We start from the raw sequence: 14,583 nt of genomic DNA, 5'->3' as shown, positions 1-14,583 counted from the left end.
TTCCCAGTCTTTTTCAATGTACTTTATAATGTGGTTGAGATTACATTACATAAGCAAATTTTATCCAATTTTTTTCACTTAATATTATATCATAAATATTTTTCCATATAACTTAAAACTGACTGCTTAATATTCCATGGTAAGCATACTTCATAATTTACTTTCCCTATTCCTTTCGAAAATAGCTGATAGTGTTATTTGTAATATTTTAGACCAAACTGTATTATGTATATTCCAGTGTAACTTAGAGCCTTATATCCTGAGAATAAAATTATGCTGAGAGTTATTTAACTTCCTCAATATAAAGTGTAGTTTTAATTTCTCTAATAGTCTCTTCTAAAGCTTACTAATAAGAGACGTGTTACTCCTCAGAGAATTGTATAACATAATGGAACATAAAACTGGAAGCCCCTGTGGAAAGATAATATAAGGAATCTCAGTGAAACTTCTATTAGCCGTAAACCTAGGGTTATTTAACAGTGTTAGTATTTGAAATCTAATTGCAGGCCTTTGCCCTTTTTGTCAAAACCAAAGAAGTTCCGACAAAAAGGAGTTTTGAATGTAAAGAAAAATTGTGGAAATGCTGTCAGCAACTTTTCACAGACCAAATCAGCATCCATAGACATGTGGCAACACAACATGCTGATGAAATTTATCACCAGACAGCTTCTATTTTAAAGCAACTGGCTGTGACATTGAGCTCCTCAAAGAGTCTTTCGTCTGCAGATGAAAAGAATCCTCTAAAAGAGTGCCTTCCACATAGTCATGAAATGTCTGCTTGGCTCCCTGATATAAGCTGCTTTAACCCTGATGAGCTGATAAGGTAAGATTTTCATTCTGTATTTCGGTTTGATTTAAAGTATTTTTCCAACCACAATGAGATACTACAATTCACTCATTAAAATGGCTAAAGTGAGAAAGACCAACTCTGTCAAATGTGAATGAGGATGTGGAACAACTGGAACGCCCAGTCACTGCTGGTGGGAATGTAATATGGCACAACCACTTTGGAAAAGTGTTCGGCGGTTTCTTAAACATGCATCGTTCCTGTGGCCCACTCCTTGATGTAATACCAACAGCAATAAAAACATGTCCACAGAAAGCCTTGTACAAGAATGCTCACAGCAGTTTTATTCATAATAACAAAAACTGGAAACAACTGCAAATATCCATCAACAGGGGAATGAATAAACTGGTATAGTCATGTAAGAATACTGCACAACAATAAAGTGCTGTGAACCGCTAATATTCAAGAACATCTATGGGTGAATGAGAAAATCCTTATGCTGAGTGAAAATAGCCAGACAACACAATACATATTTTCTGATTTCCTATACTTGAAGGCAAAACTAATATATAATGATAGAAGGGTTCTGGCAGAGAGTTTGGGAATACACAAGAGATTTTTTGAGGTCTTGGAAATGTTCTGGTTTTGATAGTGGTGTGGATTACACAGGTGTACCTGTGTCAAAAATGATCAAACTTTACACTTAAGATCTGTGTATTTCACTTGTAAACTGTGCCATGCTTTAAACATTTTTAAATAAATAGGACAGGAAAAACTAAGCAAAAAAAAAAAGGGGGTTTTAAGCTAGATATCATTATCTGTATGATTTCAAATATACGTATCCAGAAAAAATGCATCATTTACTAGGTTTATTGGGGAATGTAGCATTGCACATAGTGAATTTTTCAGAAAGCAGGTAAATGTAGCTTACATTTTAAAGCATCTAAACTTTCTTTGATTTAACCTTTTTTTTTTTTTTCCTGGAATCTTTCAGACATAATTAAATAGAGTATAGTGAATGTGATTGAACTTTTTCTGAGTGCTTTGATGCCATCAGGATGAACTTAAGTAGGAAGGTATAAAAGTTTATCTTTTTACTAAGAAGGCTCAGACTTACTATTCTGTTACCTCTCCTCCCTCTCTCCTAATTCTAGATCCAAACCCTCTGTATTATTGCTGTGTAACAAATTCAGCTTAAAACAACAAACAATATTTCAGTTTTTGAGGGTCAGGTATCCAGCCGCAGCATAGTTGGTGGTACTAGCTCAGAGTCTGTCATGAAGTTGCAGTCATCTCATTGCTTGACTGGGGCCAGTAAATCTGTTTCCAGGTTTGCTCATGTGGTTGGTGGCAGGCTTGTTTTTTCAGTGGCTTTTAGTCAGAGGCCTCCATTCCTCTCTATGGGGGTCTCTTCATAGGCTGCCTGAGTGCTGTCATGATGTGGCATGTGATTTTGAGAGACAAAGACACCAAAACAGAAACCACAATCTTTTATGACCTAATCTTAGAATTGCCATGCCATCACTTTTTATTGATGCTATTGGTCACATAGACTAACCTCAGTACACTGTAGAAGAGAACTACACAAGGGTCTGAATACCAGGAGGCAGGGTCATCAGGGATCATCTTGGAGGCTGGGCACCATACCTCAGAGTTGTTACTTTTTAGTGTGTATTACCTAGCACCACTGCCTGCACTTTACCCATCCTGTCAGGATCTTAACTACTGGCAACAGCTAGATCCTTAAGGCACAGAATTCTAGAGGCCTAAGTTAGGCCAATAACATACATACTATATGTAGCCACAGACCGTAGCCTGTGCAGCAGCATATACCCAGTCAGTTGACATTGTTTGCGAGGTTTTGTGTTTTTTTTTGTTTTTTGGTATTTTTTTGAGACAGAGTCTCGCTCTGTCACCCAGGCTGGAGTGCAATGGCGTGATCTTGGCTCACTGCAACCTCTGCCTCTCAGGTTCAAGTGATTCTCCTGCCTCAGCCTCCCGAGTAGCTGGGATTACAGGCACGCACCACCACACCCAACTAATTTGTATTTTTAGTAGAGACAGGGTTTCACCATGTTGGCCAGACTAGTCTTGAATTCCTGACCTCAGGTGATCTGCCCACCTTGGCCTCCCAAAGTGCTGGGATTACAGGCATGAGCCTCTGCATCCAGCATGTTTGCAGGGTTTCTTGGAGACCATTCTATATGTTCTCTAGGGAGGAGAGGTAAAGAAAGAAAATTACATTATTTTCAAAAACAAGTGGGAAGACACAGACATTAATTATTCCTCTACCCTATGTAATGTCAGAGCTTGAAAAAGGGTTTTGTATTAGTCTGTTTTCATGCTGCTGATAAAGGCATATCCAAGACTGGGCAATTTACAAAAGAAAGAGGTTTAATGGACTTACAGTTCCACATGGCAGGGGAGACCTGATGATCATGGTGGAAGGCAAGGAGGAGCAAGTCACATCTTACCTAGATGGCAGCAGGCAAAGAGAGAGAGCTTGTGCAGGAAAACTCCTGTTTTTAAAACCATCAGATCTTGTGAGACTTACTATCACAAGAACAGCATAGGAAAGACTCATCCCCATGATTCAGTTGCCTCCCACTGGAGTCCTCCCATGACACATGGGAATTGTGAGAGTTACAATTCAAGATGAGATTTGGGTGGGGGCGCAATCAAACCATATCATTCCACCCCTGGCCCCTCCCAAATATCATGTCCTTACATTTATTATGCCTTCCCAACAGTCTCCAAAGTCTTATTTCAGCATTAATTCAAAAGTCCACAGTCTGAAGTCTCATCTGAGTCAAAGCAAATCCCTTCCGCCTATGAGCCTGTTAAAAGCAAGTTAGTTACTTCCTAGATACAATGGGAGCACAGGCATTGAGTAAATACAGCCATTCCAAATGGGAGAAATTGGCCAAAACAAAGGGGCCACAGGCGCCATGCAAGTCCTAAATCCAGCGGGGCAGTCAAATTTTAAAGCTCCAAAATGATCTCCTTTGACTCCATCTCTCACATCCGGGTCATGCTGATGCCAGAGGTCCGTTCCCATGATATTGGGCAACTCTGCTTCTGTGGCTTTGCAGGGCATAGCCTCCCTCCTGACTGCTTTCACAGGCTGGGGTTGAGTGTCTGCAGCCTTTTGGTGCACGGTACAAGCTGTCAGTGGATCTGCCATTCTGGGGTGTGGAGGACCATGGCCCTCTTCTCATAGCTCCACTAGGTGGTGCCTCAGGGGGAACTCTGTGTTGGGGCTCTGACCCCACATTTCCCTTCCACACTGCCCTAGCAGAGGTTCTCCATGAAGGCCTTGCACCTGCAGCAAACTTCTGCCTGGGCATCCAGGTGTTTCCATACATCCTCTGAAATCTAGGCAGAGGTTCCCAAACCCTTATTCTTGACTTCTGTGTACTCACAGGCTCAACACCACCTGGAAGCTGCCAAGGCTTCGGGCTTGCACCCTATGGAACCATGGCCTGAGTTCTACATTGGCCCCTTTCAGCCACAGCTAGAGCAGCTGGGATGCAGGGCACCAAGTCCCTAGACTGACCCCGGGTTCAGCCCATGAAACCATTTTCCTCCTAGACACTCAGGCATTATCGGGGGAACCAGCCCCCAATATTTCAACATAGTTTTTTTCTGTTTTCCGTAAGTGTCGGCGGATCTGAGAAATAAAGAGAAAGAGCACAAAAGAGAGAAATTTTACAGCTGAGTCTCCAGGGGTGACATCACATGTCAGCAGATTCCGTGATGCCCACCTGAGCCACAAAACCAGCAAGTTTTTATTAGGAATTTCAAAAAGGGAGGGGTGTACGAATAGGGAGTGGGTCACAGAGATCACATGCTTCAAATGGCAATAAAAGGTCACAAGGGCAGAAGGGCAGAGCAAAATCACAAGACCAGGGTGAAATTAGAAATACTGATGAGGTTTCATGTCCTGCTGTGCACGCGTTGTCATTGATAAATATCTTAACAGGAAACAGGGTTCAAGAGCAGAGAACCGGTCTGACTAGAATTTGCCAAGCTGGAATTTCCTGATCCTAGCAAGCCTGGGGGCACTTCAGGAGACCAGGGTGTGTTTCATCCCTTACCTTCAGCTGTATAAGGTAGACACCCCGCAGAGCGGCTGTACGTAGGCACCCCCTGGGAAGGGAATGCATTCCCTTCCCAGGGTTATTCCTTACTGAGAGAAGAATTCAGTGATATTTCTCCTACTCGTTTTCTGCAATAAGAAAAATATGACTCTGTTCTGTCCGGCCCTGCTGTTATCCAGTTCTTTTTCAGGGTGCCCAGATTTCATATTGTTCAAACACATATGTTTTACAAACAGTTTGTGCAGTTAATGCAATCATCACAGGATCCTGAGGTGACATACATCCTCAGCTTATGAAGATGATGGGATTAAGAGATTAAAGTAAAGACAGGCATAGGAAATTATAAGAATATTGATTGGGGAAGTGATAAATGTCCATGAAATCTTCACAATGTATATTTCCCGATTGCAGTAAAGACAGGTGTAAGAAATTATAAAAGTATTAATTTGGAGAACTAATAAATGTCCATGAAATCTTCACAAGTTATGTTCTTCTGCCATGGCTTCAGCTGGTCCCTCCGTTCGGGGTCCCTGACTTCCCGCAACAAGGCATGTGATAGGAGGGGCTGTCATGAGAACCTGGAGACATTTTCCCTGTTGTCTTGGGGATTCACATTTGGCTCCACATTACTCATGCAAATTTCTGTAGCCAGTTTGAATTTCTCCTCAGAAATGGAATTTCCTTTTCTATTGCATTGTCAGACTGCAAATTTTTTGCACTTTCATGCTTTGCTTCCCTTTTAAAACTGAATGCCTTTAACAGCACCCGAGTCACCTTTTGAATGCTTTGCTGATACCCTAAATCATCTCTCTCAAGTTCAGAGTTCCCCCAAATCTCTAGGGCGGGGCAAAATGCCGCCAGTCTCTTTGCTAAAACATAACAAGAGTCATCTTTGCTCCAGTTCCCAAGAAGTTCCTCATCTCTATCTGAGACCACCTCAGCCTGAAGTTCATTGTCCTTATCATTATCAGCATTTTAGTCAAAGCCATTCAACAAGTCTCTAGAGAGTTCCAAACTTTCCCACATTTTCTTGTCTTCTTCTGAGCCTCCAAACTGTTCCAACCTCTGCCTGTTACCTAGTTCCAAAATCACTTCCACCTTTTTGGGTATCTTTTCAGCAGCACCCCACTCTGCTAGTACCAGTTTATTGTATTAGTTCATTTTCATGCTGCTGATAAAGACATACCTAAGACTGGGTAATTTACGAAAGAAAGAGGTTTAATGGACTTACAATTCCACATGGCGGGGAGGCCACACAATCATGGTGAAAGGCAAGGAGGAGCAAGTCACATCTTACATGGATGGCAGCAGGCAAAGAGAGAAAGCTTGTACAGGGAAACTCCCATTTTTAAAACCATCAACTCTCGTGAGACGTATTCACTGAGAATAGCATGGGAAGGACCTACCCCCGTGATTCAATTACCTCCCACTGCATTCCTCCAGTGACACGTGGGAATTATGAGAGTTACAATTCAAGATGAGATTTGGGTGGGGACACAGCCAAACAATATCAGGTTTTTATTGCCAAATACAGTTTTCTGAGCTGAATATGTTTTAGGAAGTATATTAACTTTTAAAACTGAATCATAGGATTAGATGTTTAGATCGTGGCTCTGAAAAACTCACCAAGTCATATTGCAGAATTCCAGAGGACAAATTTCTGACTTTAAGCAATTCTTGAACTATTTAGTAAATAGAAATACAGTTGACCCTTAAACAACGCGGGGTCAGGAATCCAAGGATTGGGGCAGTTGAAAATTCACATATAACTTTTAACTCCCCCAAAACTTTACTAATAGCCTCTTGTTGACTGAAGCCTTACCAATAATGTAAACAATGAACACATTTTTCAGTATTATGTATATTGTATACTGTGTACTGTATTAAAGTAAGCTAGAGAAAATGTTATTAAGAAAATCATAAGAGGCCAGGTGCAGTGACTCATGCCTGTAATCCCAGCACTGTGGAGGGCCAAGGCAGGAAGATCACATTAGGCCAGGAGTTCAAGACCAGTCTGGGCAACATAGCAAGACCCTGTCCCTACAAAAAAAAAGAAAAAGAAAATCGTAATATATATTTACTGTTTTTTCAGTGGAAGTGGCTCTTCGTAAAGGTCTTTATCACCCTCATATTGAGTAGACTGAGGAGGAAGAGGGATTGGTCTTGTTGCCTCATGAGTGCTAGAGGCACGAAAAGATCTGCAAATAAGTGGACCCACACGGTTCAAACCCATGTTGCTCACGGGTCAACTGTAGTCCAAATTTGATAAATTTTTGTAATTACTACTCAGTACCACATTCCCTTTTGCTTATTGGAAAGCAGAAAGAAAGCAAATTTAAGTAGAAGTCACATTTGAGCTTGTCACTAAAATTTTCTGTACCTTCATTTCCTCACCTCTAAAATTGGAATAATAATGCCTGCCTTGCCTACCTCCCAGTACTGCGGAATGAGTTATATAATAGGATGGTGATAGTATGAGCAGTTGTGAACTACACTGTTCTATACAGATATGGCCCTTCCATTTCATATGGCCCCACACTTTAGGGAAGTTACTTAGTAGTTAGAGAAACAAAGAAAAAGACACATGAGATAATTAGCAGATGATACAGGTTACATAATTATCAGTTGAATTGTATGATACAGAGAATAATTTGTTATAGGAACTTAGAGAAAGGAAAATAGGATCTAAAATAGATAAGAAGGTTTCATGGAGGAGCATGGAAAGCATGGAGGAGATTAGGTCCTGAAATATGATGAGGCTGTTGATGAGAGAATCAGACTCCAGAGCTGGATAGTACCTTAATTGTCCTGTACTGTAACATTCCCTAAAATATGTTCTGTGGGACACTAGTTCTAGAGGATGCTAACAAGGTATTGAGAAAAGGGGTATTAAAGACAAATTTGGGAAGCACTCAGTCAAAATGTTGTTACTGCAAGACTTCTCAGAGCCTTTTAGAGGCTTTTGCTGGGATTCTTAAGGAGGGAGATACTGTCTGTAGGGTTTCCAAATATGATTTTATAGAACAGCTTCATAACACACTTTGGAAAATATAGTTTATTTCCATTCTCTCATTTTACATATGAGGAAACCAAGGCCCAGAAGTGATGAAAGACCTGCCCAGCTAGTTAGTATTACAGCACAGTGCAGTAGAAAGAGTATAGATCTGGTGTCAGAAGACTGGCGTTTAAGTCCTTACTATCACTTTCTGGCTGGCTGACTTGGGAGGAATTGGCCTCAATTTATTCAACTGTAAAATGGGGATAATAATAACCTGCATCATAGAAAGAGGGTTATAAGAAAAAATGGAAGTGAAACTTTTTTGTATGATGATTCATACAGATACTGCCTTATGTGAGAGGATAAGCCAGAATGGAACCAAATTTCTAACTTTTCTATGAATTGGAGTTACTGATACCTGTCTCTTGGATGTGACCATTAAATGAGGGATCAAAGTAAACTCACTTTTTGTAAAGTAAGTTCAGTGCAGATACTGTCTTCTGTAGAGCAAATATAAAAAGAAGTTGCTTCTCGTTTCAGGAGAACAATAATCAGAGCAAAGGCAGGCATGAGTGTCTTCATCTTAGCCTTCCCTCGTGTACTGTATGAATTGTGACTTCTTTACGTCAGCGACTCAAATGCTCTTTGCCTCGGATTTTCATTTTGTAGTGGCCAGGGCAATGAAGAAGGGGAGGTGCTCCTTTATTACTGCTACCGTGACCTGGAGGATCCCCAGTGGATCTGTGCCTGGCAGACAGCTCTGTGTCAGCACCTGCGCCTCACAGGCAAGGTAACACCTTCTCCTATATTCCTTCCTTCACTGGGTTCATCTTGCCTGCCAACCTTGGATTGCAAATGCTGTGCTCATTGTAAAAAAGATTCACTCTTGAGTTCTTAGAAGTTAGGGAAATTCTGCTGGGCATTTAAGGAAAATATTAGGCAGCTATTAACGTCGTATTTTATAAGAATATTTACTAGCATAAACCAGGAGTCAGCAGACTTTTTCTTGAAGTACCCAGATAGTAGATACTTTAGGTTTTGCACAAAAAACTATTCAGTATTGTTATAGCATGAGAGCAACTATAGATAATATGTAAAATAATTAGATGGCTGTGTTTGAATAAAACTATATGCAAAAGCAAGGATAATTTGCCGAGCCCGGTATAGGGAAATGTTCATGATATATTAACTGGAAAAACATTTTATAGAACATAGAGGTGTGATTCCAAGTTGCTTCTTATTTTTCTAGAACTTGCCAGGGTCATGTACCAGCTCAGGGTATTGACATTTGCTGTTTCCTTCGTCTCCTAGAATGCTCTTCCCTTGCACCTTCACATGGCACATACCCCACTTCAGATCTCGGCTCACATATTGTCTTCTTAGAGCTCCAGTCTGAAGTAGTCCTCTCCAGATCTCATCACGTTCTATCCCTTTCTGCTTTTCAAAGAATTGATTAGTATCTGAAAGTATAATTTTCATTTATAAGCTTCATGAGGACAGGAATTTTGGTCTTAATTAATTGATGTATTCTCAGTGCTGGAACAGAGCTTAGCATGTAGTAGACCCTCAGTGGATATTTGGAGAAGATAGAATGAAGGAATGAATGCATGTTCATGACAAAACCAGAAGTGCATGTATAAGCATGGAAGGTTGTGTGTACCAAAATGTTAGTAAGGATCATCTAGGCATGTAGGATTATCGATGGTTTTTATCTTCCTAAAATATTATCTGATAACATTACACATATGCATATGTCTATGTCTTTTATATGATTTTCAAAATTTAAATCAAAGGGAAGTGAACTAGTTTCCCCCTGAAACCCCCTTTAGTTGTGACACTGTGCTGCTTTGTTTCGTCTTTCCCAACATATGGCCCAGGTCTGAATTGATCAATCAGTGGTATTTTTCACATCCATGTTTTCTAATAGATAATGTTTTCATTTACCTCCTTCAGTTCATCACCAAGTCCTGCCATTTCCACCTCTTCAAATATTCCTTAATTCCATTCCCTTCTCTCTTCCACACTCATCACTTTAGACGAAACCACCACCCTCTCTTACCCAGTCCATGCAGTAGCTTTCAAATTACTTGCCATCCCTGCCTGCCACTTAATCCATTCTCCACACAACAATAATGATCCTAAAAGGTAAATAAAATCATATCACTCCTTCCTCAAACTCTTTCAGTGGCTGCCACTTCCAGTTCATGTGGAGGAAAACCAGTGCCTTAAAAATGCCCTTAGGTTCCTGCATGAGTTGGCCCCTTCTTACCTTTTCCTCTCATCTGATACTGTTCTTTGCTCATTATACTCCAGCAACATGGTCTTTCAGTGTTTTGCAACCCACCGAGTTCTTTTCTGTCCTTGGGCCTTTTTACAAGCAAACTATCTTCAGGAAGCTCTCTTACACCTACTCTGTTCCTCAGTCTGGCTTTTACTCAAGCTTAGTTCTCAATTTTCACGACACTTCCTCAAAGAGACCTTTCCTGTCAATCGAAATTCATTTTTCCCAGTGCACTCTCTCATGGCATCTTGTAGTTATTTTTCATAGTATTTGTCCATTCGTAACTTTTATTTTAATATCTGTGACCTCCCATAGTCTGTAAGCTCCTAAAGCGAAAAGCTGTATTTTTTTTCAACCACTGTATCCCTAATTCCTAGTACAATTCCTGGTGTAAATAAATAAATAATATTTATTTGTAGAATGAATACATTCATCACCATTCCTATTCAGAAAACTTCCACACCCTGAAAGATGGATACTCTCACAGTAAACCTGAATGTACAAAGTATGAAAACAACCTCTTGGTTTGGAGGCAGATTATTATTCTTGGCCCAACCCAAGTGCTAAATTAGCAATGAAGGATCTTACCCATTAGGTGGCAGTACTTGCCTAGATCTTGGATACAAATTCCTAGGTGTCAAGGCTACATGCCCGTTTAATGAGAGTTTTGTGTTTGGAGATTTGGCAAAATATCGGTGCCTAAGTAGGGAAAGAGAAGAACTTGACAGTTGTGGAATTATGGGAGAAAAGCCTCTACCCTATTGCTGTGTATTCCTTACTGCCTCAAAAAATTTGAAGGGATACATTGAAGGCTTTAGAAAGGAAAAGTGGTAAGATTGGGAGTCAGTAAGATCTGGTTTTGAATCCCAGATTTACCAGCTATCAACTGTACCTTTGGGCAAGTTAATTGATTTCTCTGAGCTTTTGTTTCCTTTTCTGTAAAATGGGGATTATGATATCTGCCTTTCAGGATTATAATGTAATGCTTCTGTCTCATAGCAAGTGCTGAATAAATGCTAATTGTTCTCAATTTCTTTCATGTAAGGCCTTCCTCACTAAGGAGCTTTGAAGGATTTCTGTTAGAGAATCCTGGGGGTTCAAAGTCTAGTGCATGAGTTTAGAGCATGCTCTGCCCTAGCTATGTAGGGAGCAGATGTACTTGTCTTTTCTTTGGGTTCTGAGATTAAAATAAATTAGAAAAGAATCTACTAGCCTACCCAAAGAGAGGTGCTTAGATGTACATACTTCATCTTACCTGCTGTAGTCAGAAACCATTTTGGAGTGGGTTTTCTAACTCTTACACTGATTGGGCTCTATTTTTCTATGTAGTCCACTATAAGTTCGTAGTGGGGACAGTAGCTTGTGTAGCAGAGATGTCATGGGCTTCCTGCTTCCCTCTCCCATGCCCGGAACTGGCTTTACTAGACCGCAGCACTGTTTCTCAAGGAGTCTGGATGTGATCTGGAATCTTTGTCATGGAACTCTGGAAAACATTTTACAGTACTGTACATAGAGGTGTGATTCCAAGTTGCTTCTTGATTTTCTAGAACCTGCCAGGATCATTTACCAGCTCAGGGTATTGACATTTGCTGTTTCCTTCCTCTCTAGAGTGCTCTTCCCCTGCACCTTCACATGGCGCATACTCCACTTCAGATCTCGCCTCACATATTGTCTCCTTAGAGCTCCAGTCTGAAGTAGTCCTCTCCAGATCTCATCACGTTCTATCCTTTTCTGCTTTTCAAAGAATTGATTAGTATCTGAAAGTATAATCTTCATTCATAAGCTTCATGAGGACAGGAATTTTGGTCTTAATTAATTGATGTATTCTCAGTGCTGGAACAGAGCTTAGCATGTAGTAGACCCTCAGTGGATATTTGGAGAAGATAGAATGAAGGAATGAATGCATGTTCATGACAAAACCAGAAGTGCATGTATAAACATGGAAGGTTGTGTGTACCAAAATGTTAGTAAGGATCATCTAGGCATGTAGGGTTATCAGTGGCTTTTATTTTCCTAAAATATTCTCTGATTACATTACACACATGCATATGTTTGTGTCTTTTATGTTAACTTTCAAAGTTTAAAATTATATACGACTACCAATGAGTTGGCATTGACTTATGCCATGAATCTTGTTTCATATCCATACCTTAAAGAATTGATCAAGTGAGGCATCAACTTGTGTCTTCTCTGGACCCTAGAAAAGGGCAGCCATTAAAAATTTTCAAATTACCAAGTACGGGTAGATATCAGTATTATATGACTAGAACAATATAGGACCTTGAGTTAAATCATCTCTATTTCCAGACGGCGCCATGATACCACATGTGCTGCGCTTGCTAGCACTTTTCTTTAGAGAGCTCAGTTCCCTTTAGAGATGATCCATCTTTAAACTCATCCACAGGATTTTGTAGTGTGAAAACAACCAACTCTACAGGGCCTCCAGAGCAGTACCCCTTAAGGCTGGGGCCTTACCCCAGGCTCTAATGTCCCCTAACCAGGGGAGCATTTCACAGAGAATATGGGGCTTGAGATGCCAAAGAGCCCCAAATATGGATGCACAGTCATTTATTCAACAAATATGTATTGAGTGCCTACTATGTGGCAGGCACTGTTCTAGGGGATATGCCGGTGAGCAAAACAGACACAAACCCATGTGGAACTTATATTCCAGTGGATGGGTTTGCAGTGGTGGGCTGTCCTCCAAACACCATGCAGAGATACATGCTGATGTATGCCCTCTGCCCTCAGATGTGCTCTGTGCTTTAGGCTTTTGGTAGTGTCCCCTCAGCAATTCTTTTAATTTCTGGTGCTCTTTAGTTCTCTTTTTATTCATATAAAGAAATTAGGGTTCAGAGAAGTCAATTAACTTTCTCATAGCTACATGCAAGTGAGTGGCAGAGCTTAATCTTGATCCTAGATCTGCTGACCTCTGTGGAGGACTCTGTTGAGCTACTTGGATTTAGATTAAGCTCAGAATTCACTTCTTTGGCTGTTGGACCATTGTAGCTCCATAGCAAATGGGGCTTTCCAGGAGTTTTATTCACATTCTTGTGTTCAGCACGTATGAAACAGAATACCTCATCGGAACTGTAGGCTATGCCATTTTAGAAAAATACAGGTATCCAGCTGGGCACGGTGGCTTGTGCCTATAATCCCAGCACTTTGGCACTTTGGGAGGCCAAGGCGGGTAGATCACTTGAGGCCAGGAGTTCGAGACCAGCCTGGCCAACATGGCGAAACCCTGTCTGTACTAAAAATACAAAAATTAGCTGGGCTTGGTGATGCATGCCTGTAATCCCAGCTACTCAGGAGGCTGAGGTAGGAGAATCACTTGAAGCCAGGACGTGGAGGCTGCAGTGAGCCAAGATTGTGCCACTGCACTCCAGCCTGGGCAACAGAGCACAACTCTGTCTTAAAAAACAAACAGGTGGCCGGGCGCGGTGGCTCACGCCTGTAATCCTAGCACTTTGGGAGGCCGAGGTGGGTGGATCACGAGGTCAGGAGATCAAGACCATCCTGACTAACACAGTGAAACCCCGTCTCTACTAAAAGAGACAAAAAAATTAGCCAGGCGTGGTGGTGGGCGCCTGTAGTCCCAGCTACTCTACTAAAAATTTTTGTATTTTTAGTGGAGATGGTGTTTCACCATGTTGGCCAGGCAGGAGAATGGCGTGAACCCAGGAGGCGGAGCTTGCAGTGAGCCGAGATCGCGCCACTGCACTCCAGCCTGGGCAACAGAGCGAGACTCTGTCTCAAAAACAAACAAACAAACAAACAAACAAACAAACAGGTATCCATCTCACACCAGTCAGAATGGCTATTATTAAAAAGTGAAAAAATAACATGCTGGTGAGGTTGTAGAGAAAAAGGAATGCTTATACACTATAGGTGGGAGTGTAAATTAGCTCAACCATTGTGGAAGACAGTGTGGTAATTCCTCAAAGACCTAAAGACAGAAATACCATTCGATTCAGCAATCACATTACTGGGTATGTACCCAAAGGAATATAAATTGTTCTGTTATAAAGACACATGTATGCATATGTTCATTGCATCAGTGTTTGCAGTAGCAAAGACATGGAATCACCCTAAATGTCCATCAGTGATAAACTGGATAAAGAAAATGTGGTACTGGATAAAGAAAATGTGGGAATACTATGCAGCTATAAAAAAGAACAAGATCATGTCCTTTTCAGGGACATGGATGGAGCTGGAAGCCATTATCCTTAGCAAACTAACGCAGGAAGAGAAAACCAAATACTATGTATTTTCACTTACGGAGTCTCACTCTGTTGCCCAGGCTGGAGTGCAGTGGCGCAATCTCAGCTCACTGCAAGCTCCGCCTCCTGGGTTTATGCCATTCTCCTGCCTCAGCCTCCCGAGTAGCTGGGACTACAGGTGCCCGCCACCTCGC

At 41.2% G+C, this 14,583-nt stretch overlaps 1 protein-coding gene across 1 annotated transcript in view; it reads left to right on the top strand.

Moving 5' to 3' along the window:
• TSTD2 (thiosulfate sulfurtransferase (rhodanese)-like domain containing 2) overlaps positions 1–14,583 on the top strand; it is a 33,859-nt gene that overhangs the window by 7,050 nt on the left and 12,226 nt on the right. Inside the window, exons 3-4 of the mRNA XM_011993745.1 lie at positions 507–823; positions 8,555–8,675. Of these exons, the coding sequence (XP_011849135.1) occupies positions 507–823; positions 8,555–8,675 (438 nt within the window). The remainder of the gene's footprint in view (positions 1–506; positions 824–8,554; positions 8,676–14,583) is intronic.

Source organism: Mandrillus leucophaeus, unplaced genomic scaffold (genome assembly GCF_000951045.1).
Source record: "Mandrillus leucophaeus isolate KB7577 unplaced genomic scaffold, Mleu.le_1.0 Scaffold433, whole genome shotgun sequence".
NCBI classification, from domain to species: Eukaryota; Metazoa; Chordata; class Mammalia; order Primates; family Cercopithecidae; genus Mandrillus; species Mandrillus leucophaeus.
The sequence above is the reverse complement of the archived record's forward strand: the minus strand, read 5'-3'. Positions and strand labels throughout refer to the sequence as shown.